General features: G+C 39.5%; 1 protein-coding gene across 2 annotated transcripts in view; it reads left to right on the top strand.

Moving 5' to 3' along the window:
* Positions 1 to 26,917, top strand: part of CDH2 (cadherin 2) — a 414,273-nt gene that overhangs the window by 355,975 nt on the left and 31,381 nt on the right. Inside the window, exons 9-13 of one of the 2 annotated variants that reach the window (XM_040354103.1) lie at positions 11,099 to 11,284; positions 13,481 to 13,734; positions 15,483 to 15,625; positions 19,194 to 19,427; positions 22,115 to 22,348. In XM_040354103.1, the coding sequence (XP_040210037.1) occupies positions 11,099 to 11,284; positions 13,481 to 13,734; positions 15,483 to 15,625; positions 19,194 to 19,427; positions 22,115 to 22,348 (1,051 nt within the window). Of the gene's footprint in view, positions 1 to 11,098; positions 11,285 to 13,480; positions 13,735 to 15,482; positions 15,626 to 19,193; positions 19,428 to 22,111; positions 22,349 to 26,917 lie in introns of both variants that reach the window. The other variant, XM_040354102.1, reaches the window with a different exon arrangement.

Below are 26,917 nucleotides of genomic sequence, written 5' to 3'. Positions count from 1 at the left end.
CCATACTCATTCACTTAGGGTGGGGGGCCGGTATCTGGGGGCCCCCTTATTAAAGGGGGCTCCCAGATTCCGATAAGCCTCCCGCCCGCATACCCCGACAACCAACGGCCAGGGTTGTCGGGAAGGGGCCCTGTCCTCATCAACATGGGGACAGGGTGCTCTGAGGTGGGGGGGGCCGCAGTGCGCCCCCTGCCCCAGAGCACCCAACCCCCCCATGTTGAGGGCATGCAGCCTGGTACGGCTCAGGAGGGGGGGGGGGCGCTCGCTCGTCCCCACTCCCTTCCTGGCTGGCCGGGTAGCGTGCTTTGGATACGGGTCTGGTATGGATTGTAGGGGGACCCCCTACGCCGTTTTTTTCGGCGTAGGGGGGCTCTCCTTACAACCCATAACAGACCTAAGGGCCCGGTATGCTCCTGAGGGGGGGACCCATGCCGGATTTTTATTTAAAATCCGGCGGGGACTTCCCCCTCAGGATTCATAACAAACGCCGCACACGTGTAGAATTGGCGGGAATCCAAGTCGGATCTCCCGTCGCTTCTATGACGCGCTTGCTGGGATGTGCTGTCACTATTCCAGTGAGTGTGAGATGTCGGCGAGATCTCGGCACCCTGTCGCCGAGTATCAGCGCGACGCTGTCGTGCTAAAAGCACAATATCACAAACACCTACTGTATGCCTTTGCCTTACAGGGTTTTTTTTTGGTTTGCGGGTATATACCTATACCTATCCTAAATAGCTTCCTTTACCTTAGTGCAGTCCTCCTTCACTTACCTCATCCTTCTATTTTACTTTTAAATGTCCTTATTTCTTTTGAGAAATCCCTCACTTCCTGTTCTTCTGTCTGTAACTCCACACAGTAATGCAAGGCTTTCTCTCTGGTGTGGAGTGTCGTGCTCGTCCCCTCCCTTGAGGGGGAGGGCGCAAGCAGGAGAGTCAGGACGCTCTCTACGTTGCAGATAGAGAAAGAAGCTGTGTGTTAGTGGGCGTCCTGACTCTCCTACTCGCACTAAGGTAAAGGAAGCTATTTAGGGGGGGGGGGGGGAATTACCTTTACAACCCCTTTAAGCTGTGTTTGAAAGGTCAGATGTAAATTTGACAAAAAGCATTACTAAACTGGATGGGTTAATGCTGCTCTCATTTATTGTCTCTTTAAAACAATTTTGTTGCTTTTTTTATAAACTAAAGAAAAAGAGTTATACTTACCTTTTCTGCCTTCTATGTCAATGGTCTTTGCTTTCTGGATGAGCTTTGCTTTCACTCTTCAGCATCTGACACTTCTGGGAGTATTGGATGCCTGGTCTCCTGTTCTCTGTGGTTCCATCATCTGGAAAAGAAAACAAAGAGTCTTATGCCACGTAAATTCGATCGGAATTTCCAACAAGAAAACCGTAGACTTTTTTCAGACGGAATGTTGGCTCAAACTTGTGTTGCATGCACACGGTCCACAAATGTTTTCGGAAATGCCGAACCTCAAGAACATGGTGACGTACAACACTATGATGAGCCGAGAAAAATGGAGTTCAATGATTCCAAGCATGCGTAGGATTTTTGTGCATCGGAATTGCATACAGACGATCAAAATGTCCGACAAGAACTTTTCCAGACGGAAAATTTGAGAACCAGTTCTGAAATTTTTGCTGTTGGAAATTCTGACAGAAAATGACGGTCGGAATTTCCGGCGAAAAGCTCACATCAAAATTTTCCAGTTGTAAATTCCGATCGTGTGTATGTGGCATTACACAGCCGAAAGTATCTCTTCAATGAGCTTAACTCAAGAAACTAAACATTGACGGTGAGGGTGGCAGAAAAGATAACTATTGTTTTCTTTTCTTTTTTACTTGCATTCAGTTGTGTTCAGAGGCATTAAAGAATTTTATGTTATGTGGAATCTATCATTGAATGCACATGAGGAGATGTTTGCAGTAGAGATGCACTGAAGTTTCGTGGTGGACATTGGCTGTCAGTTTACTTTATTGTACTTTAAAATAAATCACCCCCATGAACCAGAAAACGTTGGCTTTCATGAGATTTTTCCATGCATTGTTTCATATTGGCTTTTCTTTAAACATGATGGCTAAACACTATGGGCCAAAAATAACAGGCGGGTGGGAGAAAGGATAATCCAGAAGTTGTCCTTGGCTCCAGAATAGCAAAGGGAACCCGGTAGCGGTATATTTCAGGAATATACTGCTGCCAGTTCCCTTTCCTATTCTGGAGCCAAGGACAACTTCTGGGTTATGCTTTCTCCCACCCTCCTATTTTGTTTTGTTCTAAAGGGGGACTCCACCCAGCAACGGGTGAGTCGGTCCACCTGTTAACTGATTGGACCAGTGGGACTTTTGGTCATCAGGATCCTGCCTGCTTTTAAATATTCTTTGACTTTAAACACTAATGCCCCGTACACACGATTGGAATTTCCGAAGGCCTAAAATCCGATGGAATTTTTTGTTGGAATTCCGTTCAAGCTGTCTTGCATACACACTGTCAGACCAAATTCCGACCGTCCAAAACGTGGTGACGTAAAACACTACCACGAGCCAAGAAAAATTAAGTTCAATGCTTCTGAGCATGCGTCGACTTGATTCTGAGCATGCGTGGGTTTTTTCTCTGTCGGAGTTCCACACAGACGGTAGGAATTTCCTATCGTTTTTTATTTCCATCGGAAAAAAATAAAACATGTTCTATTTCTAAACACCGACGGAAAAAAGTCAGATGGGGCCCACACATGATCGGAATTTCCGATGAAAAAGGTCCATCGGACATAAGGGTTCATTCACACTATCTGCTGCATTGCAGAGCAGCAGCTGGTGTGCTGAGTAATCCAGCCAGTTCTACACATGATGATGCTGCACGCACTACTTTCAGCGCACACCGTCCACACACTACCCCAACACAGTGGTGTGAACCTGCTATAACAGAGACAAGGCAATTTGCTTTGTCTTGTGGTTGGGGTGCAGTGGGCTTGCCCGGGAATGGCCTCTCAATACAGTCCTACCACACCTGGTGTGAATGGACCCTGAATAAAGAAGGAAAAATAAATAAAATGACATCTCTGTTTATAGATACAGATGACAGTTTGCATGCATATGTTAAACCATACATAAAAAGTTATTATTCATATTGGCAGACTGAGACAGTCAAATTTGCTAAAATATATTTCAAGAATGTGTGCTAGACTTGGCAAAACCCTCACTTTTTAAACATATCATAATGCCATTGTTTTTAAAGCAGACCTAGCATCAAATTGTCCTTATTCAATTTTCATCTATTCCACACAATATGTAAGTCTTAAGCCCCATACACACTATCAGTTTTCCTGATGGTTTTCTCTTCAGGTTTACCAAAACCATCTAATATGAGGTCAAACCTTAAGCGTTTCAATTTGAATGCAATCAGGCAGGTCTACATGGTTTTGGTAAACCTGAGGAGAAAACCTGCAGGAAAACTGATAGTGTGTATGGGGCTTTACAGGTACTGATTTCTCTGAAAGATATTACAAAATGTTTTTATTTTCCTTTTCTCCAGAAGATTGGTGCCCCCTTTGTTCAGGTATCACCTTCTTCTTGGTTCAAGATACTGGCCAGTTTAGTTTGGCCACCCAGTTGACTCGACCTGAATAGGCCATACATGGATCAAAAATTCAGCCGGACAAATTTCAATCCATCATGTATGGCCAGCTTTAGACTGTGACCTACCAGAACACTACAATGGGCAAAATTATCATGGAGGAGGAGAAGACTGGGGACTCCTGCCTGCAGCAGACTGATGACTTTAGGCAGATCTTGAAAGACCTGGGTTGATTAACTAAAGGCATATAGGCTGTTCACTTTGCAAAATAATTTTTGCTTAGCTTAGTGAATGTAACAACATTTTACTTTGTAAAGAATACCCAATCACACGCAAAAAAATACAACCAAAAAAACATTTTTTTCTGCACATTGTATGATGGAAGCCAGGAGAGCTTCACCTCATTCACTAAGCTAATCTTAAAATGGAGAGATGTATGTGCTCAAATGCAGATGGCTTACACACACATATACTGTATCTATACTGTATATATTTATATATAAGGGGTCTTCAACTTTGTAAATAACTCTTTTATGTGTGTGTATATATATATATATATATATATATATAATATATATATATATATATATATATATATATATATATATATATATAATGGTAGGGATAATATATATATATATATATATATATATATATATATATATATATATATATATATATATATATATATATATATTGTTTTTCCAGCACATCAAACAGATGCTCGATTGGATTGAGATCTGGGGAATTAAGAAGCCAAGTCAACACCTTGAAGACACCTTCTTCCATTGCTCTATTGTTCAGTTCTGATGCTCACATTGTGAACACCTTTGGCTGTGGACATGGGTCAGCATGAGCACCCTGACCAGTCTACGGCTATGCAACCCCATACATAAACTGCAATGCATTGCGGGTTCTGACACCTTTCTATTGGAACCAGCATTGACTTTTTTTTTAATTTTAGCTCTTCTATTAGATTGGACTACATGGGCCAGCCTTGGCTCCCCACATGCATCAATGAGCCCTGGCCACTCATGACCCTGTTGCTGGTTTACTGGTTTTCCTTTCTTGGACCACTATTGATATCTCCTGACTACTGCAGACCAGGAACATACCACAAGAGCTGCAGTTTTGGAGATGATCTGACCCAGTCATCTGGCCATTACATTTTGGCCCTTGTCAAAGTCGCTGAAGTCCCTAATTTTTTTCTGCTTTCAACACATTAACTTCAGCGACAACATGTTGTTTACTGTAACGGTCAGCGGTTATGATGTTATGGATGATCAGTGTGTATATACTGCGTATATATGTCACATTTTGCACACTGTTATACCTCTTTTCATATTCCTAGCAACGGTTGGCATAAAAACATGGATTTTTGGTTCACATATATTAAAAAAACTGTTCAAGCTAACCAACTGCATCACAGTAGTTCCTCTGTGGCCAGATTGTACTCTACTCTGCAAGATGCTCATGGACGGTTATGTGATTATATAATTACATGCACTTGGATGTACTGGGGCATAAAACATGCCTAGAATTACATTCCGGTTCTTTTCCCACCTTTGGGGAGCCACAGGTGGCATGTACAGTGGATGGCTGTACACAGTTGTATTCAAATTGATGTCAATGCTTTTGTGCCTCAGTATAAACATGGGCATGCATGATTTATTCCCCCTGAATATCTGCGCCTTAAAGAATATTTTATACATGCATGTGTGTTTATCAGAATACAGACACGCACAGCCATTTACTTCTATTATTGGCTCCCCAAGCACAGAAAAATGCCAAGATTTTAATTTATATTTATGTGTATCAATACATCCATGTGCATGTAGCCTAAAACAAGGTACAAGGGGCCAGATCCACAACCAGCGGGCGCAACTTAAATGTTCCGATTTAAGTTACACCGCTGCAAAATTTCTACCTAAGTGCCCGATCCACAAAGCACTTACCTAGAAATTTGCAGTGGTGTAACTTAAATCCGTCCGGCGCAAGGCGGGCCCAATCTAATGGGGCATCTAATTAGGCGCGCTCCCGCGCCGGACGCACTGCGCATGCTCCCGACGCTATTTTCCCGACGTGCTTTGCGTTACGTTACGTTGCGCCGAGTTTTGTAAATCGCGACGGGTAAAAAGATGCGGCGTGAAATTTTTTTTTTTAAAAGAAATTTTACAGCGACGCGGGAAAGACAGGTATACTTTTACATGGTGTACTAACTTTACACTTTGTAAAAGCAGCCCTATCTTTGCGACGGCAAACTAACACTTACGGAGACTTAACGAAGGGAAAAAGCTTTGTGGATCTCCGTAAGTGCTAATTTGCATACCCGACGCTGGATTTCGACGAGAAATGCCCCCAGCGGCGGCCGCGGTACTGCATCCTAAGATCCGACAGTGTAAGTCCATTACACATGTCGGATCTTAGGGATATCTATGCGTAACTGATTCTATGAATCAGCCGCATAGATAGAAACAGGGATACAACGGCGTATCAGCAGATACGCCTGCGTATCCCTTTTGTGGATCTGGCCCAAGGTTTTTAGGTAGAATTATTTTGTTGCTGTATCTGGCGACTTGTCAGGAATTTTTTTGTGCAGGCTTGTCAAGTTACTGAAAAGACCATTTTGAATACTGCAAAAAAACAAAAAACTAAAATTGCATGCAGAGAGGGGGGCATACAGTACTATTCCAACTGCTGTCTCTTCCAGCCTCATCAATAATTGCTCAACAATAGTGTCTGAGCGTTTGCTTATAAGCTACCCATCAGACACGGCCTTTGGTGTCTTTTCAGCAATATATCAGCCATTGCAAACTAATTCTCATCAACATTTGTTTGAAAAATGTGACTATTAACGCTACATAACACTTAAAGATGTTGTTTTATTGAAAGGTCTGTTTTAGTTTATTGATATATTAAACAGAATAGAGTCTAGTGATTTATTAAATTTAAGGTGCTTACTGTTGTTCTTATTTGTTATATCTTCCTTTTTTCTACAGAACGCGTTGATTGTTAGACAAGGTTGTAAATTGTAGGCCTTATTGCACATTGTGGCTAGCATTCTTACTTTGTCTTGTAGGGGATCTGGCATCATTACCTTCCAGAGACATTGGGTTGATTTACTAAATGAGTAGAGGCTACCAACTTAAGGTCTGGTTCACATTGGGTACGATTTGGTACGATTTGAGATGCCATTTGACATGTCAAATCGCATCTCAAATCGGCGGCATTTGCCGGCAATTGTCGGAAATGGCCCCGTCCTAGGACGGTGCGACGCCGCATCTGCACCAATTTCAAAAAGTAGTTCCTGTACTACTGAACTCGCACGGCTTCACTCCCGCAGCCCAGTGCGAACCTGGGCTAAAGGAGTGCATTTTTACTTTGCAAAATGAAATAAGCTAAACCTGTGTTCAACTTGAATATCAAAACATGTGTGAGGGAAAGTTAAAGGCTAAGTTCAACTTTGGGATACATGTTCCCCCTGTATTTGGGGTGGAGCGTGTAACATGTTCCAGCTCCTGCCTCCTTTCCCCCAGCCCCCCCTATGACAGCTGGCAGGGGATACTCTCCCTGCACCCTCTGTCACAATTGAAAAGTGTTCTGCCAGCTGACCATAGAACTGATTGGGGACCAGAATGGCCCCAGTCATCTCTATGGTCTAAGAAACTGGAAGCAATGAGTAGTTTGTCATTTGGGGTTTGCCGGTTGTAAACAAACTATTACTGTATTTAAAATAGCATCAGTTCATATTGATCTTTGTATGATTTGAAGCTTTTAAGGGCAGAGGAGAGATCTGGGGTCTAATAGACCACAGGTGTCTTAGTAAAGAGGAACTGTCACTGCCCATTGGTTTCACAGGGGATGCTTACATTCTTTGTGGTAACAGCAACAAAAGTGATCAAGAAAAAAATAAAGGTACAGTTTAAACAAAATAACAAAATAAAGAGTGCTCGTGCTCACGCGGAAAGGCGAACACACGCTTTGTTCCCGCGTCGGTACTTAAACAGCGGTCACAATACACATATGAGGTATAACTGCAAACATCAGATTGAAAGTAATAATGCTAGCACCAGACCTCCTGTGTAAATCTAAAGTGGTTACTTGTAAAGACTTTTAAAGTGTCGTCTATGAATAATATAATGTACGTAGTTTGTTGCTGTTCCATGGGTGTGCTCAATTTTAGCGCATTACATTTTTGGTATCTATTTACTCGGCATAACATCATATTTTATATTTTACCAAACAATTGTTATTTGTATTATTTTGTGTTTTTGTGCATTGAAATTCATTAAAGTGCCCCCCCCCCCCCAAAAAAAAAAGACACTGCACAATTACTGTGTGACATAACAAATTGCAACTCCCACTATTTTATTCTCTAGGGTCTCTGCTTTAAAAAAGTATATAATATTTAGGGTTCTAAGTAATTTTACTATGTGAGAAGTGTTTGAAAAGGCCTGGTCTTTAAGTTTTTTTTGTTTATTGGTGTGGCTTTACCTTACTCACTGAGCCCAGAAAACATAAACTTTCCAAGATGAGCAACCTTTACTCTTTTGGTCTACCCAATTGTCTGCTTGAAGGTTCCATGGTGTTCCCCTGTTCATATTTTAATTATAGCATACTACATTTTTTCCGTATTTATTGGTGTATAACATGCACAGGCATATAACACGCACCCCAATTTTAGGAGGGAAGTTTAAGGAGAAAAACGTACATTTTAAATAAAGTGCCCATCTAAAGCCTATAATTTACCAAAAATGCAGCCTGTTCACTGCCCATCTAAAGCCTATTCAGTGCTGATCTGCAGTCTCACTTTTCCCATCATTGCAGCCTCGACAGTGTCAGATTATTCTTGCTGTCTCAGAGGGAAGAGGAGGAGCGAGCGACGCTGAATTTACACAGAGCCGCGATCTCCTGTGTAACCGGTACTCCATCACTCACAGCCACGCCTCCTGGCCCTGCTCATATGATTGACAGAACAGTGGCCCAATGCGGGACCAGGAGGCGTGGCTGTGCGTGACGGAGCTCCGGGGAAACAGGAGATTGCGGCTCTATGTAATTCAGTGGCCCTTGCTCCTCTTCCCTTAGACAGCAGGGATCGGCTGTAACACGTACCCATGATTTCCCTCTGATTTTATTGGGAAAAAACAGCGTGTTATACACCGATAAATACGGTAATTGAAATTTACTGAAAACTCTTTGTTAGCCTGTCTATCTCTTTGACCATAACAGGGACATAGTTCCTTCCTGGGTAACGACTAATGCTAAAGGTCAGTATTGTAGGTAGAGTAAGTTTATAAAACATAAAATGCAGGGGATTTATAGGTATATTTGCCTAGACTATTTGAGCTGCATTTTTGTTTAGTTTAGGGGCCATAATGACAAAATGTTGCTTGTTGTGGATTTATACTAGCCATATACTCCAGCATAAATAGTGCAACAGACTGAAAGCTTTTATCGTATGTAGGTAAGAGCTTGAATTATAAAAAATAACGTTCTCAACAAATCGTGAATAGTGGTATGTTGTAAAAAGAGGCAATCATTTTTTTTAAAATCATTTATAGTACTATTTGCAAAAATTACAATCATGTGTCTTTTAAAATTATTATGTACAAGCTAGGGGTCAAAAATTGGCAGAATCTTGCTTAAAACTACTAGTACCCATCCCTCCTTTGAATGCCCCTCAGCCAGCAGCTTGCTACAGTGGGCACCCAAGCCAAGTCAGAGCTCCGTGTATCCATTCAGACATGGAACCCCAACTCTCTTCCCTGACTCACTTTGATGGACAGCAGCAGGACCCAATGGTGCCGCTGCTCTGTCTCAACCATTCAGGAGAAGTGTCCTGGATGGCTAAGGGGATCGTGGACATTGCTGGAGAGAGAAGGGGCTCAGGTAGGTAATTAAGGGGGTTCTGGGGAGGCTGCGACACACTGAAGGTTTTTTATCCTACTGCATTGAATGCATTAAGATAAAAAACCTTCTGCCTTTACAACTCCTTTAATTTAGTTCTTCTTCCACATTCATGACAGCCAGCATGACGGTTAAGATACCAGCAGTTTCAGAAGGAGGGGTCAGCAATAGCCACCGCTATATGTTTTTTTTTTAGGGCAAGTAGTTCCTTTTAGATTGTATTGTATCTATCACACTCCTTTCAGGCTTTTCATGTAGGTTTGCTCTAGTGAATTGGTTGAACCTGCCACCATACAATCGTAGAAAAATAAGGATATTCACCTGCAAACCTTGATATAGTGGTAATTTTGTCTCTTATTCACATACAGGAACAAAAATCACAGGCTGACATTTTGGTACCTTGCAGGATCCCTTTCTTGAAAATGGGATCCTGTGAGGTTCCAAAACATTGGCCTGTTATGCCTGTTGTGAATAAGACACCTTTGTTTAGCACCTTGGTTGTGCTGGTGAAGATCCTTGTTTTCATTATAAATATAGGTCCACTTTATACAAGAGACAAGCCACAGCTGAGCCTATTAGCTAAGACATCTTACATCTCACACGGGGACACTATACTCAGAGCTGCATGTGTGGGGACGAGATGCCTAAAATCTGTAAGAATTAACCATACATGTCTTTTTAGAGGGCTCATGTGTTTTCTTTTTTAAACCTAAAAAATAATTTTCCCCAGTGAGCAGAAGCTGGGAGTGTAACAGTGGTTGCAAGTATGCTATTTGTCTCTGTTTGTCACTGCTAAACAGTGTATAAACGCCCTTCCCATCTCATTTGCCATTTCTATATTATAGAATACAGCAGGTATGGGCAGCTATCCATGTTGTTCCACCAGCTGGTATGTCAGTGCTTAACAGCACAACTAAAATCTAAGCCAGCACAAACAGGAATGGTTGAGGTTGGCTATTCTGTTCTACACAATGTCAAAAGAACATCATTCATTGTTCTAAACTTTTTACATTATTGTTTGAAAAGCTAGTGATGTGTCTCTTCTATTCTTTCATACCTCTGGTATGAATGTAAATATTGTTAGACCTCAATTCTTTGTAGCTTGGAGATCTGAACTGTATAGGATGACAAGATAATGTTTCCTTGCATGTAATTACATTAGTTTATAAAGGAATGAGCTGTAATGGCCTTCATTTTGTTTTCAATGCATTGCAATGCACTGCTGTCCCTTTCATCTCATGCTGCCTTAGATATTTGTGTTCTGTGAAAAGCATTAAATGCTTCGGAATGGTGGCTCATTTCATGACTTATTTAAACATTTGTGATGCTAAGTCTGTCTGTTCACTTCGTATTATTACACATAATAATCTTCTCACCACCGAGCATTACCTGCAAGTCAATGCCCTGCTGAATGAGATAAGTAAGGCATTAGTTCTGAGACAATGCACTGTTCCAAGAAGATAAGAGCCCATGACAATGCCATGCAATGACAGTCAATTAATACCTTTTCCAATGATAATCACAAGCCATTTTATTAGTTTATTTTTTGATTACATGAATATGTAAATATTGCAGTAGCTGTTCAGCATTTTCTGTTAAGTAAGTTTTTTTTCTTCCTTTTTCAGTTTTATGGAGAAGTGCCTGAAAACCGAATTGATGTTGTAGTAGCAAACCTTACCGTAACGGACAAAGACCAGCCACACACCAATGCTTGGAACACAGTATACAAAATTGTCAGTGGTGATGCCACAGGGCGTTTTACCATTAGGACAGATCCAAACAGTAATGATGGTTTGGTGACTGTTGTCAAAGTAAGTTGGAACATTAAAAAAAATCTGTTGTTTAAGTTAATTTAAGGCAAATTTAATCTAAAGGGAAAATATGAGAGTGCATTTTAGTACTTACCTGCCACTAATGCAGACACGGTTTATATGTAATAGAACATCTGTTGATATTTGTGTTAACTGAATGAAAAGTGATTAAACTTCAAAGATACCTTGAATTATGAAATGATAAAAAATTTCCATTCATAACTTTTTACATTGCACATAATTGTCCACCTATTTTACCTATGTTTTTTTATCATTACTGCAGACACAAAGGTTGTAATACGCTATAAAACAAGTGCAGTAAAGTACATAATAATTATTATGTACTTACATATTTACATAGTTACATAGTTGGTGAGGTTGAAATAAGTCCATCAAGTCCAACCTGTGTGTGTGCTTTTATGTCATTATTACATTGTATATCCCTGTATGTTGTGGTTGTTTAGGTGCCAATCTAATAGTTTTTTTAAGCTATTGATGCTCCCTGCTGAAACCATTGCTTGTGAAAGAGAATTCCACATCCTTACTGCTCTTACAATGAAGAACCCTCTATGCAGTTTAAGGTTAAACCACCCTTCTTCTAATTTTAGTGAATGACGACGTGTCTTTTTAGGTTCCCTTGCACATAAAAGTTTTATCTCTATTGTGGGGTCACCAGTACGGAAATTGTACATTTAAATCATAGCCCCTCTCAAGCGTCTCTTCTCCAGAGAGAATAGGTTTAGTTCTCGTAATCTTTCCTCATATCTAAGGTCCTCCAGTCCCTTAATTATGTTTGTTGTCCTTCTCTGGACCTTCTCCAGTTCCAGCACATCCTTCCTGAGGACTGGAGCCCAGAACTGGACGGCATATTCCAGGTGTGGCCGGACCAGAGTCTTGTGGAGTGGGAGAATTATCATTTTATCTCTGGAGTTAATCCCCTTTTTAATGCATGCCAATATTCTGTTGGCTTTGCTTACAGAAGCTTGGAATTACATGCCATTGCTGAGCCTGTCATCTACTACGACCCCCAGGTTCCTTTCCATCCTAGATTCCTCCAGAGGTTCTCCCTCTAGTGAGTAGATTGGATTCATATTTTTGTCTATAGGGCTTCCTTTATCTAGATGGCAGCTCACCTCCTCATATGTTGATAGATTGGTTTGGTAAGAACTTGCTTCTTTAAATCCAGACATGTTTAGGACAAACTGTATTTTTGTTATGTTCCCTTTATACATGAATGTTTTATGCAAACACAGGTGCAGCTCACAATTACTCTAATAGACCCAACATATTTTTTTTGAGAATTGGTTATTTTCAATTATTTGCCTGGGCTTTGTTTGACTAGACGTGTTCAGTATTTATACATTCTCCCACCTATTATAATTAATGGACAGTTTGGCTTAGAATGGCAGTGTTCTGGAGCGTAAATAAAATCCTATTAGCCAAGTTCCGTGGGCTTCCTCTTTCTTGGTTACAATGCTGAGCCACTGGCTTGCAATACAGTAGTAAAGTACCCCACCATGTACATTGGGTGAACTGTATGCATTTAGTCTCCCTGTAGTACAAATTAATCAGCAGCCCCTTTCACCTCCAGTGGAAATTACAGCAGGCATGGGAAGTCCTTTAGTGTGCAATGATGTCACTAGCAGTGAGTATGCAGTGTACTTTCTCTACACAACAGCCTCAGCCTTGCAAATATGAAAGCTGTCCAAAGCATAAAAAAATCCCAGAAAGGTCAAATAAATGTATGAATAATGTATAAATAATAAATAATGTATAAATGTAAGCATTCACCCTTTTTAAATGAAAAGGTAAGGCCCCGTACACACGTCCGAGGAACTCGACGGGCAAAACTCATCGTTTTGCTTGTCGAGTTCTGTGTGAAGCCGCCGAGGATCTCGACGAGCCAACTTTCCTCATTGAACAACGAGGAAATAGAGAACATGTTCTCTATTTGGCTCGACGAGGAACTCGTCGGCTTCCTCGGCCGAAAGTGTACACACGGCCGGGTTTCTCGGCAGAATTCAGCTCCGATCGAGTTTCTGACTGAATTCTGCCGAGAAACTCGGTCGTGTGTACGGGGCCTCAGGGTTTACATTTACTTTAAGCTGAGCATTGTGCAGATAGTTATATACAGTTCTTATAATCAGTTATACTTTCTAACCTACTTTTCTTTTCTATTTTTTTTTTTTTATTTAGCCAATTGACTTTGAAACCAACAGAATGTTTGTGTTGACAGTAGCTGCAGAAAACCAAGTGCCTTTAATTAAGGGCATTCATCACCCTCCTCAATCCACCGCTACTGTCTCCATTACTATCATTGATGTCAACGAGAGTCCCTACTTTACCGCAAACCCTAAGCTTGTGCGTCAGGAAGAAGGTCTGCTTCCAGGAAATGTTCTTGTAACTTTTAACGCTCAAGATCCAGACCGTTACCTGCAGCAGACAATTAGGTGAACTCCAAGTTTCTTTTTTCTTAAAACTTCTGTTATTAGATAATTTGGTTTCCACTTCAGAAGGTCACCGTTGGCTCCACACATTTTCTAAAGCCAATATGCATTGACTTGATATTGATATTTTTGTCATTTTGTTTTAGTCTGTTTGTCTTGTCTTTTTCCTCAAATTAAAGTCATTGATAAAGAGTGATTCACACACATCAATGCACAGATAATTAGATTGTCCTACTTAATTGCTCCTAGCTCTGGTTTTCTCCAATATCTCTGGATGAATAGCTCTTATGCGAGCATGTACTATATTTTAAACTTTCAAAAATAAACATTGTATGTAGCAACAGCAGGGGATGCTTTTTATTACTTGTATTATGTAGAAAAGTATATTGTGTGCTACCCTCTAAATTAGTTTAACGGAGAAGTGTGGGACTCTGGGGAAAAAAAAAACAAGTGTACATACAAACTCAATGCTGCAGCATCAGTGTGATCAATGTCCAACCCAGAAGTGTAACCAAAAAAGAGAGAAGTGTAACCAAAAAAGCTGTGGCCATACTTCTCTTTTCATTTTGTTACTGGGATCATACTTTCTCTGACTTCATAGCTAAGCCACTAATGATGTACCTGCCATGCATGTGTACTGAAGTTAAATTATATTATACTGGCCCAGCCTGTACTCTCAGCACTGTACAGATGCCAACATGTACCAATAGTGTACACCTCTTCATGTGCTGCAAGTAGTGTACAAAAGAAAAAAGATGAATTGGAGAAAATATATATATTTTTTAATACAAAGTGTGTTCTACCAAAAAAAACTCTACAAAAACTGTACCTCCTAGCATTTTTTACTTCTCTTCCACTTGTAAATGTAAATGCTTTTTGCTCAATTTTAAGATGTGTTTACGTGTAAAATTTGTTCTAAAGCTTACCTTCCAGCCATGCATTGTTTTGACATCTATTCATAGACATTAGATGCATGCTGTCTAATATCTGGGCTTTCAGTAAAATAGCACAAAAGGAAAGCAGTATACAGAGCCTTTAAAGTGTTACTAAACCCAGTAATATAAAAATAGTTCATCTGCCCTCCAACAGTGCCCACAACTTATATTTTTACATTACAATTATTCCGTCACTATATAATTTTTTGGCCAATCTGTATACCACAGTCAGTGATAAACTGCACAGTTTTTCCATTGCTGAGAGTTCAGGTGGGAAGAGATTTCCACTGCAGCCTGTATACACGCCCACATGTGTGATGCCAATATCATGTGACCTGGTTAGCTCTGAGAACAAGTAATTATTCTCTCCAGCATAAACGACACAACTGAGCATGTGCAGGTTGGCTACCCTGCCTGTGTTAGCTGGCCTTCCCCAGATACTGTAGACAGTGCAGAAGGGGGAGGATCTGTGCATACAGGTTAAAACAGCCTTTTTACACAATGCATAGGAATAACCCTTTACTTTCCACAGTGAGTATAACAAGCATGCTATACTGCATATACAGACCGATGTTACTGCTGTGGGTTTAGTAACACTTTAACATACAGTAAATGCATATGCATAAAAAAAAAATCCTCATTGACCACATTCTTTATACAGTATGTTAGACTGTTGTGAAATTTTATTTTCTAGTTTTGTGCCTGGTGCAAACAATTTGCTTCATTGTGTTTTGTTTTCCATCAGCTGGAAAAATAATCTAGTAAACGATATTAGAAGTGATGTTCACTAATCATAGCCAATATTTTAATTCTTAGATATGCAAAACTATCAGACCCTGGAAACTGGCTTAAAATTGACCCTGTAAATGGACAGATAACAACAATTGCTGTCTTGGATAGGGAATCCATGTATGTAAAAAACAACATGTACAATGCAACTTTTCTTGCAACTGATAGTGGTAAGTACTCAACAGAAATTGCTATTTACCTTTCTTTTGTTTACATCATATTAGACTGTAATTATGTTGGATATGTTTACAGCTATGAATTTGGCCTACATCCCATATTTGTGGAACACATCTAATCTGATTTTGTGTTTGCAATAAGTACTAATTAAAGAGGTTGTAAACCTTCCTGTATTATTTTTATCTATAGGACAAACATGAGAGAAGGCGCCACAGGATAAGGAACAGTGCAATTTTAATTTACAATAAGCACAATATCCACTTACATAAAAGTTCTGTATATTCAGCATACAAGTCCTGGCTGGCCCATGCTGTGTATGGGCTCTGGGTCCTGTTTGGCTCTGTCTGTTTGTGATTCAGGAATTCCTAGACAGTGAAAGCAGTGGGAGTGGGAGCGAGGCTTGGATCACAGCGATGACGGCACGGGCAGCGGTGAATGTGACGACGATGCCAAACAGGATCCAGAGCCCATGCACAGCTGACATCTAGTGTGGATAGTCGCCACACCATGGGCCAGCCAGGACTTGTATGCTGAATATACAGAACTTTTATGTAAGTGGATATTGTGCTTATTGTAAATTAAAATTGTACTGTTCCTTATCCGGTGACGCCTTCTCTCTTTTTTGTCTTGCATATTGGAGTCCGCTCTCATCTCCCCTTTGGAGGCTTGCCCTGGAATATGGACTTTGTATATCTATAGGACTTTTTATCCCGATTTTTCCCTTTCATTTCCAAGTGTCTCCTTTAATAATACCATAATAAGGACTTTGGAAAAACTGACTTATTTATCACTCACACTAGTTACAGCGCCACTACCTCCTATATTTTATTTGTACCTATAGGTAAGCCTAGAATAAGTTAAGTCTAGAATAGGTAAGCCTAGAATAAGGCTTTATCCATAGGTACTGTAAATATCTCCCAAACGTGCACCGTTTAGGAGATATTTACTATATATTTACTATATATGCAGCCGATGATGTCATCGGTGAATGCGCTCTGAAGGAACAGCCGCCCCTGCTGTTTCTTTAGAAGTCCGTGCCTTGACCGGTGGCTCCCGCATGTCACACGACTTCAGCCAGTCACACAGCCGGAGTCTGTGGCCCTGGAAAGGAAGACGGGCGAAGAGTTTACTTCCTCTTTAATGACATGTTAATTAATTTTAGCTGTTTGCGTCCTTTTTTTTAAATAACAGTATGACATGTAAACATACTTGTATGCATATTATAAACAGTTTCCATTGAGGTATTGTTAGGGGGAATGTATCAAAGCTGGAGCAGCCGTGCATTACAACCAATCAGGTTCTATCTTCAGCTTGCTCAGTTGAACTTTTAAAATTAAAGATAGAAGCTGATTGCCAAATACAGCTGGTCCAGATTCTCTCTGCTCCAGCTTTGATAAAAATCCCCACGTTATCTCTCTAATGAGATCTTTGTTTTTTTAAACGTTTCTCTATTTTTATTCCCTGTATTTCATAATGATTTATATACTACAGTAAGAACTACAGACTTTGTATACTTTATAAGAATATATAAACATATTGTTATTTTTGCTTCATAATGAAACATTGTTATTACAAGTTTGTTAAACCTCCCTGGCGGTATGATTATGTCAGATTTTTGAATGCCAAATTTGTACAATATTTTGCATAGAAATTTGGCATTTTATATTGTAGGCCTGTAATTGTTAGGAATAACTCACTTAAATCTGTCCAAACAAGAGTCTAGTTGACTTCCCGGGTATGATAAAGTTTGAAACACAAAATCATTAATTATAATATAATAAATAACTATAAATAATTATAAAAAATAATAATATAATAATACTATAAATTATTCAATAATGTAATCAAATCCAAAACACTGAAATGTGCTCAGTCGCAGAATTGTAGCTGTCGTCACTTTCAGTGTCTGATGACAAATTTCCCCACAAATCAATATTGCTCTATTCTGCATGTGGTTCAAATTCACTATCGCTGGTCTAAAACCACTTTTGATTTAACGGCACACCTTTTGGTTGCCATGAACAATCTCAAGTTTCCAGGCAGAAAGAACAGTATATATAATATAAAAGTGCAGGCAGGGAGGGAGGTGAAATGATTTGATACAGTAATGTAATCTTACAGATTACAGTGTATTTTGTGTGTTATGTCTTGTGTAAATTTTTGCATTTGAGGCCAGGCTCCGCCTCCATGTGTCGCATCGCTCGCAGGGAACGGAGCCCGGAACATTGATGAATCGGGCAGATGATCTGGCGAAGAACACAGCGGGGAGACATCGCAGGATCCTGGGGACAAGATAAGCAAGCTGTACCAGGATACTGCGATGGGCTACCGCTTTTGGTACTGAAAATTAACCCGGAGCCACACTCAGGATTACCGCCAGGGAAGTTAAGTGGATGTTGATTGCATAAACACATGCTTGAGTCGAAAATGAAAAAAATTATCTATATTTTTGACATTTAAGTTATAAAAGCTGACAAAAAGTTAAGGTGTTTCTTTTTACCAGCCAATCAGATGCTTGCTCTTGTTTTCTTAATTAATAATTAAATCTGAGTAGTTATTGCAGACAACACATTAATTTCATGATATATTACTTCTGTTTTATTCTATATGTGTAGTATATTTCCCAAAAGGATACCATGTACTAATTTTTCGTTTTTTTCTAAGTTCATTAGCCATTAAGATCATGGGAAAAGTTTTCTAAGGTGCCATGAGATTGCATTATTTTTAAACATTGCAATTAGGCCTATGCATAATTTAGTCACTAAACAGAAACTGATGTTCTTTGAAAATATGAAAGTCTTCTTTTAGTGTCAAAATTAGAAGATGCATCCTGCTCAACATAATAAATGCAAAGACCCTAGAGCACATAGCTGTTTTGGGGAAAAAGTGGTAGAGCTTGGTGCTAAATCCATTTCAGAAAAATGACAGAGCAAGGTTGTTTCAGAATCTTGTCTTGGTATAGTTGTGAAATTTTGCATGTCCTTTCTTGAGTGGTTGACCTTATACTTTATATCAGGACTCAAATACTTTTCAGATTTCTATTAAAACCTATGGATTTAACAACTCTCCTTTATGAGATATGTAAAGAGATTTTAAGTATCCTGAGCAGTACGGAAACAAAAAGGTCAACACTGCACACCACAGACCCTACATTAACATTATATATTTTAAAAGACCAACAAATCTTAGGTCCTCATAATGTCTAGCGAAAGATGGTCTGAGCTCCATAGAACAACGACAATAAAAACGCTGTTGTTTTAATTTATCTCTGCTGTGAGATTTGTGGATGTCTCTATACCTGTTTAGATTTCTTTGTGAGTGAGCTTCTGGGCATTTCCGTCACACATAGAGTGTGATGGCTACCCTTGGGGCCCCATATATTCAGCTATATGACTATTACAGTTGTCACATCTGAAAGCTTGACTTGTGAGTCAAATGTCTTGAACCATCAGATACAAATACAGCCAACCAGAGTTTATTGTATATCCAGTTTTTTGTTGAATCAAGCAACATAAAGTGTAGTATGTCTATTTATATCTGTGTGAATTATATTTTAAATAGGTGTTCCCCCAATGAGTGGCACAGGCACTCTACAAATCTATTTGCTGGACATAAACGACAATGCCCCACAGGTTTTCCCAAAAGAGGTGGAAATTTGTGAACGACCAGAGCCAAATGCCATCAATATTACAGCGATAGATGCTGACATCAATCCCAACGCAGGACCCTTCATCTTTGAGCTCCCATATAGCCCAATGGACATTAAAAAAAACTGGACAATAACTCGGCTTAATGGTAAGCATAGATTAGCCTGCCTTAATCATTGTTTCTTTTACAGCTTATTTTTAAGATGTGATACCTACAAGTTGTGTCTGTTATCGACCAGCCTGACTTATGGTCAAAGATATAAATATTTTCCCCATCAGCCCCTTCAAGTAAATCACTTTTATGAAAGGTTGCATACATTTAACATTGAGTACAGCATGCACCTGCTTTGAAGACATGGGACTATCCGACGTGGTTTACTGTGACATGTTAAAAAACAAAGGCTAGTTATTGTTAGATGGTATTATAACTGAAGCAGAAATCATCTGCTACATACCTTATCTGGCTTTTATGATTGCTTTGCAAAAAAAAAAAAATTTTGGCTGCAGATGTACTTTAAACAGTAGGTTATACTCATGATAACATTGGTAGAAAATCCACAGAGGGAACTTCCAGGATGTCAGTTTTCCCTCTTTTATATTGCAATGTTATGTCCCAAATGTATGCAACTGGTTCAGTCTATATTGCCCATCATAATAAGAGCTGGGACTCATGTATTACCTTCAGTGTATTCTGACAATACTCACACGGAAGCTGGTTCAACTAAGCCCAGGTTCACACTGAGCTGCGGGAGTGAAGCCGTGTGAGTTCAGTTGAACTCGCACAATTTCACTCCCACATGGCAGTCCCGATTTTGGCTGTGATTTCAGAGACATCTGTGCAAGTTTCTGCATAGATGTCAATGTAAATCGCAGCCTGAAATTGCAAAAAGTAGTACAGAAACAAATTTTTGAAATTTGTGCGGCACCGCAAATGCAGTGTTACACCGATTATGATGGTGCCATTGCCAGCAATTGCCACCAATTTGACATGTCATATCGCATGTCAAATCGTACCAATGTGAACCAGGGCTAAAGTTGGCTTCTCATCAATGCACACATGTTTCATTAGAAGATGCTGCTGTTTCCATTGCCAAGTGTTGTGTTAAAGCAGCTCATGGTCTTGGGTGCATTGATGATCAAATGGTGTAATTCTGATTAACTTTCACTGCTTTTGCTTCTACAAGTTACTGACACTATGCTAAATAAGTAAATAATTTTATTTTCTCACTTTCCTGCTGCTAATATTGTATTGTCATTTAAATATGCAATGTTTTAGGTACACAATAACTTTCAGTAGGTACAATATGATTTCTAAGATTACTTTAGTACCATAGCATGGCAAAAAAGAAGCAAACACCTTAATAAGTGAAGGTCCCCTGCAGTAGTATAAATAAAAAACAGTTGTACGATTCTTCCTACATCAAACCATAGGTAAATGCTACTAATCAGGAAAGCATTTTGTGCTCAAGCTTTGTCTATAAGACTAGTTTTATTAATTTGGACGAATGAAGCCTGCTGCTACAAATTGCACTTCTTCCCACAGCGGTTTAATGCTGCAAACTATAATATTGTTGATTGCATTGTTACCTGTCATTGTTATTTTTTTATGTAAAAATTGTAAGCAGTACTGAAAAAAATAACTTGCTATTGTTTGCATTTTGGCAAGAGATATTATTATGTGCAATGCTTTTTTAGTTGGTTTTGTTATCTACAATATATTTGCTTAGGTTTATGTAGAAACGTGCGTGCATTTTACAGGGGAATATTATAGCTGGTATAAATGTTGTGTTTTTATATATATATATATATATATATATATACAAAAGAACAGTTACACAATATCTTTTATGTGCTTTAGCTTTATAATACAACATTTTGGTATTTGCAATTGTTCATACTATTTGCAGAAGTGGGAGAATAGTTTCTTTGCATTTGTTTTCTAAGGGTAATTATGAAGGGAAGGTCATATAAAGAAGGTAACCTGTTACTTTTCAAAGCAAACCTTGGATTGTGTTGTAAGCTAACTTGTGCTTTACACATGCAGGATAAAATAACAGGTTTGCTTTAATACAACCTTCCCCTGCAGCACATATCTGTGTCCCTCCCACTGCCCTGATTAGCTATCTGGTGCAGGAGAAGCTATCCTGTGTAAGCTAGAATGGCTGCTTGGTGATTGACCCAGTGCATGCAATGGAGCAAATTAAATGTACCCAGAAGTACTTTCTTTGCCCCTAGCACCTTAATGGAGCAGTGGGAGAGTGAAGGAAAGGTAAGGGCTGCTAGAGGGGAGAGAGGGGCATAATGTACATTAGTCTTTTTTTTTTTTTCAACCAGTGTGTTAAATGAAAAAAAAAAAAACATTCTCCCATCAACACATTCAAGGTGGATGGAGCAATCCTCCCTGTTTGTATTCTGACAGCGAGGAGACTTCCCGCCATTAAAATACGCAAACCTGCATTGCAGGCTATACCCTACTGCACAGATTGAGCAAGGAAAATATGACAGGGTGGTTGTACAGAAGTCAATCAGTAGTTCGACTCATGTACAACCACCTTGCCCATACATGGATTGAAATTCAGCTGATCCCTGCAGAAACCACTGAATTTTGATCCATACATGGCCAGCTTTAAATTACAGCAGATAGAGAAGATGGATGTTCTCAGCTTGCCACAGGTTAAGCTTTGGGAGAACTGATACTCACAGCTCAGAATATCTAAATAGTTTATAAACTGCCTTAGCTGGTCTTAGATATAGGTGAAAGCTTATTTTTATTAATAATGATGCAGTAGCAGTTATTATAAAAAAATTGTGTTTTTTTTTTTTTTTTACGAGCAGGTGACCATGCGCAGCTCAGTCTGAAAATTGGATCTCTTGATGACGGAATCTATACCATCCCAATACAGATCACAGATTCAGGAAATCCTTCCATGTCAAACACTTCGTACTTGCGTGTGAAAGTCTGTTCTTGTGACATGAATGGGTATTGTAGTGGAGTTGCCCCCATTATTGGAACTGGCCTTGGAACAGGAGCAATCATTGCAATTCTACTGTGTATCATCATTTTGCTCAGTAAGTACACTTCCCATTGGATAACAGCAAAAGATATATGTGCGTTATTTGAAAGAGATTAGTTATAATCTGGCAACATTGTAAACCTACATAAAAATAGGTTAACTAACTACTGAATGAAGTATTGAAGACATGTATGTGAAAACTCACAGGGAGAATAATAATGCAATGTGTGTGTGTGGACTTTACACCAAATACATTTAGAATATCTACTCTTTAAAACATATTATGAATCTTTTTTTTTTTTTAAATAACTAGTTTTAATTAGCAAGAAAAATAAGAATTAGTTAAAGATATTGTACACTTGAGTTCACGTGCAAAGACATCTGGTTTTTTTTGTATTATTGGTTTACATTGAGGTGCATTTTTTAATGCATTGATTGCATTGATGACACATTAGCTATGTAACATTGTTGTGAACTGAGTCCATGGAAAACAATGATTTTGGGCATGTTATTGCATTGGGCCCGCATAGAGAAAGCAGCAGTAGTGGGAATGGGCCTTCAGTGATTCATCAGGACACACGTAAAAATTATTTGCATAGTTTGTCAAGTAGCACTAAGACAAAAATGAGTCAGGTTTGAGTAAAAGGAAATTGGTTTGATAGGTTTGTTTATGTAGATATGCAATCACAAAACTAATGAAGAATATCTTTCAGGCCTTCTCAGGAACCCTAATGCCTCGTACACACTACCGAGAATATCGTTGTAAAAGAAACGTTGTTTTCCTCGACGAGGTTCTTGTCAAGCTTGACGAGATTCTTGTCAAGCTTTCCTTGCATACACACTGTTGAGACAAAATCTCATTGTTCTTAAACGCGGTGACGTACAACACGTACGACGGCACTATAAAGGGGAAGTTCGATTTCACACGCCAGACGCTCGTGTCGCTGGAGGGGAGATTTCACATTGGTGTCTATGGAGATGGTTCACATCTCACGCCGACTGAAAAAAAGTCCCGGACCCTTTTTTTCAGGCGGCATTGGCGTTCGGCCATAGACAACAATGTGTTGTCAAAAAAAAAAAGACCCGTTTTGTCGCGGCAAATCGCGGGTTAATACGCCGCAATTTGTCGCGGCAAAATAAGCCGAAATACGCCGCGTTACAGTGTGAATCCGGCCTTACTGCGTGTTAAAGTGGGGGTTCACCCATCAATTTAACAGTTTGAAAAAGCAGTTACATTCCTGGCATGCCGGGAATGCTAACTGTCACATTGGTTGTGCTCTCAACCAAACTGTCAAACCATCCAATGGCTGGTGTCATAACTGATCACATGTGCAGCATCACGGCAGTTGAAGATTAAACAGAGGCCAAGACGCGCCTTAGCAGCCGTCAATCAACTCCTCTTCGCTTAGAAACGCCCATTCCCCGCAGGATTCCCCGCTCGGAGCCGGAAAACAAGGGCTCATATAACGATAAGTACAAGTAAAAAAAAAAAAAACAGCATACTGCAGATGTTAGCAGTATGCTACAGCTAATGTCAAAAAGTGGATTTTTGGGTGAACCTCCGCTTTAAGTAAAAGTTTGGTGAGAGACGATTCGCGCTTTTCAGTCTGTTACAGCGTGACAAATGTGCTATCTTCATTATGAACGCTACTTTTACCGAAGGTACCCTCCCATCTCATACTTTATTCTGAGCATGCGCGGGTTTCTAAGCATACACACGAACGTGTTTCTCATCGTAAACCAGCTCGACGAGAACCACGGCCATGTTAACTCATGTGTTTATGCACTCATAGGCTTTTAGAGGAGTTTAGAAGCAGGGGGATTTAGAGGCGGGAAAAAAAAACACAGCCAATGCATCCAGGAGCAGCAAAGGTTTGACAGTAAAAACACTTGACGCTTCTAAACGCCTCTAATTGTGTCTAAGTGCGCGTTTAGCCCTTGAGCATTAATTCATTTTAAAGGCCATAATAAAATATTATTCTGGCCAATGAAATGAATTAAAGCCCAAGTGCTTGATGCCTGCAAACACGCCTAGACATGTTACACTACGCACCTTTACAAGCGTCAGGCATTTTCTTCTGCCAAAACACTGCTGCAAGTAGAAAAAGGTTCATGGAAAGTTGGCAAAATGTCCTGGATGTATGAGGTCTTATGCTTAAGGTAACCAATATGTTCATTGAGATCTGAAGTTTAATTGGGATGGGCTATTAGTGTGTGTCTTTTATTTTATTTATTTTATCACAGATACTTCAATTTATGTTGCACTTTACACATAAACTGTACATTCACATCAGTCCCTGACCTCAAGAAGCTTACAATCTAAATTCCCTAACTCCCATTTATACATACACATTCATGGGAAAATTTAGACAGGAGCCAATTAACCAACCAGCATGTCTTTGGAGTGTGGGAAGAAAATTGGAGTATCCGGAGGAAACCCACACAGGCAGAGGGAGAACATACAAACTCCAGGCAGGTAGTGCTGTGGTTGTGATTAGAACCGACAACCCTAATGCTGCTAGGCAGGAGGCCACAGGAACTCACAATTTGAACTCCTATGATCTTACATATGATGGGACCCACCTTGTTGTAACCACAATGTGGAAACCCAGGAGCTCCATGAGTTAGCATCAGACCGAAGGCAGCAGTTTCAGTGCTGAACTTGCAGGGATTTAATGCACTCACTGTAACTAGGTGGAATTTTAAAATAGAGTTAGGATAGAGAACTGCAACACATTTTAAAGCAATGTCTCAGCAGTAGTTAACAAAAACAGTATTGAACCTACTTACAAATGTAATGCTTGATAAAACGTCAAATGTAGTGGGAAAAAGATAAAATAAAAACATGGTAGTTACAAAATAAGTTGTAATCTGATACCATTTTAAACCTACATACAATTAGAAAAGTAGCTACAGTACTAAATTTAATGTAGAACAAATTGACTGTCTGAAAGGTCAAAATGAGCACAGTGCAATGTGAAAACTCTTCTGGGTTCTTTACATTATGACTGTGGGGGAGATATACTAAAAATGGAGCACTCAGTTTCCGGTCCAACTGTGCATGGTAGCGAATCAGCTTTTAACCTGTTCAAATAAGCTTTGACAATAAAACCTGGGTGCTGATTAGATTCTATGCAAAGCTGCACCAGATTTTGCACCATGCAGGTTTAGTAAATAACCCCCACATGTGTATTTAAGAAAAAAAAATCTAGGCAGTGCTAGGCTTTCTGTGTGCTACCTTGTAAACTATAAATAAGTAACGTCCAACCCGAATTCCTCAGTTGCATTGAAAGACAAGTGTAGAGAGTTGACAGCCTCCAGCACTGCTGATCCTGTAATGAATGTCAGGTAGGTCTGCCTTAGGCTAGCTCATAGAGAATGATGGCTAGCCTGAAGCAGACCCAAGCTTCAGCTTGCATACCCTGTCTGACATAGGATCAGTGGTGCTAGAGGCTGTAAACTCTGTGCACATGCATTACAGTGCAAATGAGGAATTTCTGGGGTCATAGGGCTTTTATTGATTATTTACAAGGCAGCCTTATCTGCCTTAGTATTTTCTTAATAAAGTTTTCATCCTACAAGTCATATAGTATAACTCATAAATATTCATTTAGTGTCATGTAAGTTGAGGCTAGACCAGGCTTTTTGGTTTATTCATAAGATTTCTTTATAATACATTGTAAAATAGACAGCGTACTGCATTTTATATTAAGAACACTGATTACCCTACTAATGTTAAAAATTCAAGCACTTGTCCTCATTTTTTACTAGTGACTGATGTTAAAATCTTAGCATTTGAAAGAAGAAAAAAAATGTGTTATAAAAATGGTGAACATAAGATGCTGTATCTTTGACACCTAGGTATTTCACAGGTTAAAGCTGAACTCCAAATGGATGCAAAAGACCTAAATGAATACAACCATGTATTCCTCAATGAATCATTAAGTATAACTCAATTACTAACTGAAAACCTTTTTTTTAGTTTCGGATAGATTGGTGACCAGATTGATTTGAGCAGAAACCTGGAAAGGTCATACATATTTTTGACCCATTTTAGCAGATGGAACATTCACTCTCTCTATTTGCTCTATTTACCATTATCACTGAATGTGAAAATAAAAGGAAATCACAAATTGTTGGCTGTCCCCAGAACAGTAATACAGTGGAAATCTTCCAATGGGAACACTAGTTCTCATGAACTGGGTGGCCCCAGGGGATTTTCTTAATCTGCAGGGATTTACTCTTATTTCATGTTTTGGCTTTGGGACAGGAGGTGAAGGTAAATCTTCCCAATGGGACACAGATAGTAAAAAAAACCTGACTGGGGTTATAGCCCTCCCTTACTCTTTCCAAAATGACAAAAAAATAAAAAGTTTGCCTATAGTTCTACGTTAAATGTATGTTTTAAATGTAAGTTTATTTTGCTTTGATATCAGCCTCTTGACATCCCCTCTACAGCAACACGCGGAGAGAAGGGGCAGATTTGAAAGCTACTTAGGTGTACTGCATTTAATATGTTGACAAGGAATGTGCTGATAGGAAGAGAAAGCAAAGGATGACCTTATCAGTTTACTACTGCTCTTTCACTGTTCAGTCAGCAGGGTGGAAAGATGACACTACTGTG

This window comes from Rana temporaria, chromosome 5, assembly GCF_905171775.1.
Source record: "Rana temporaria chromosome 5, aRanTem1.1, whole genome shotgun sequence".
Taxonomy (NCBI): domain Eukaryota; kingdom Metazoa; phylum Chordata; class Amphibia; order Anura; family Ranidae; genus Rana; species Rana temporaria.
The sequence above is the reverse complement of the archived record's forward strand: the minus strand, read 5'-3'. Positions and strand labels throughout refer to the sequence as shown.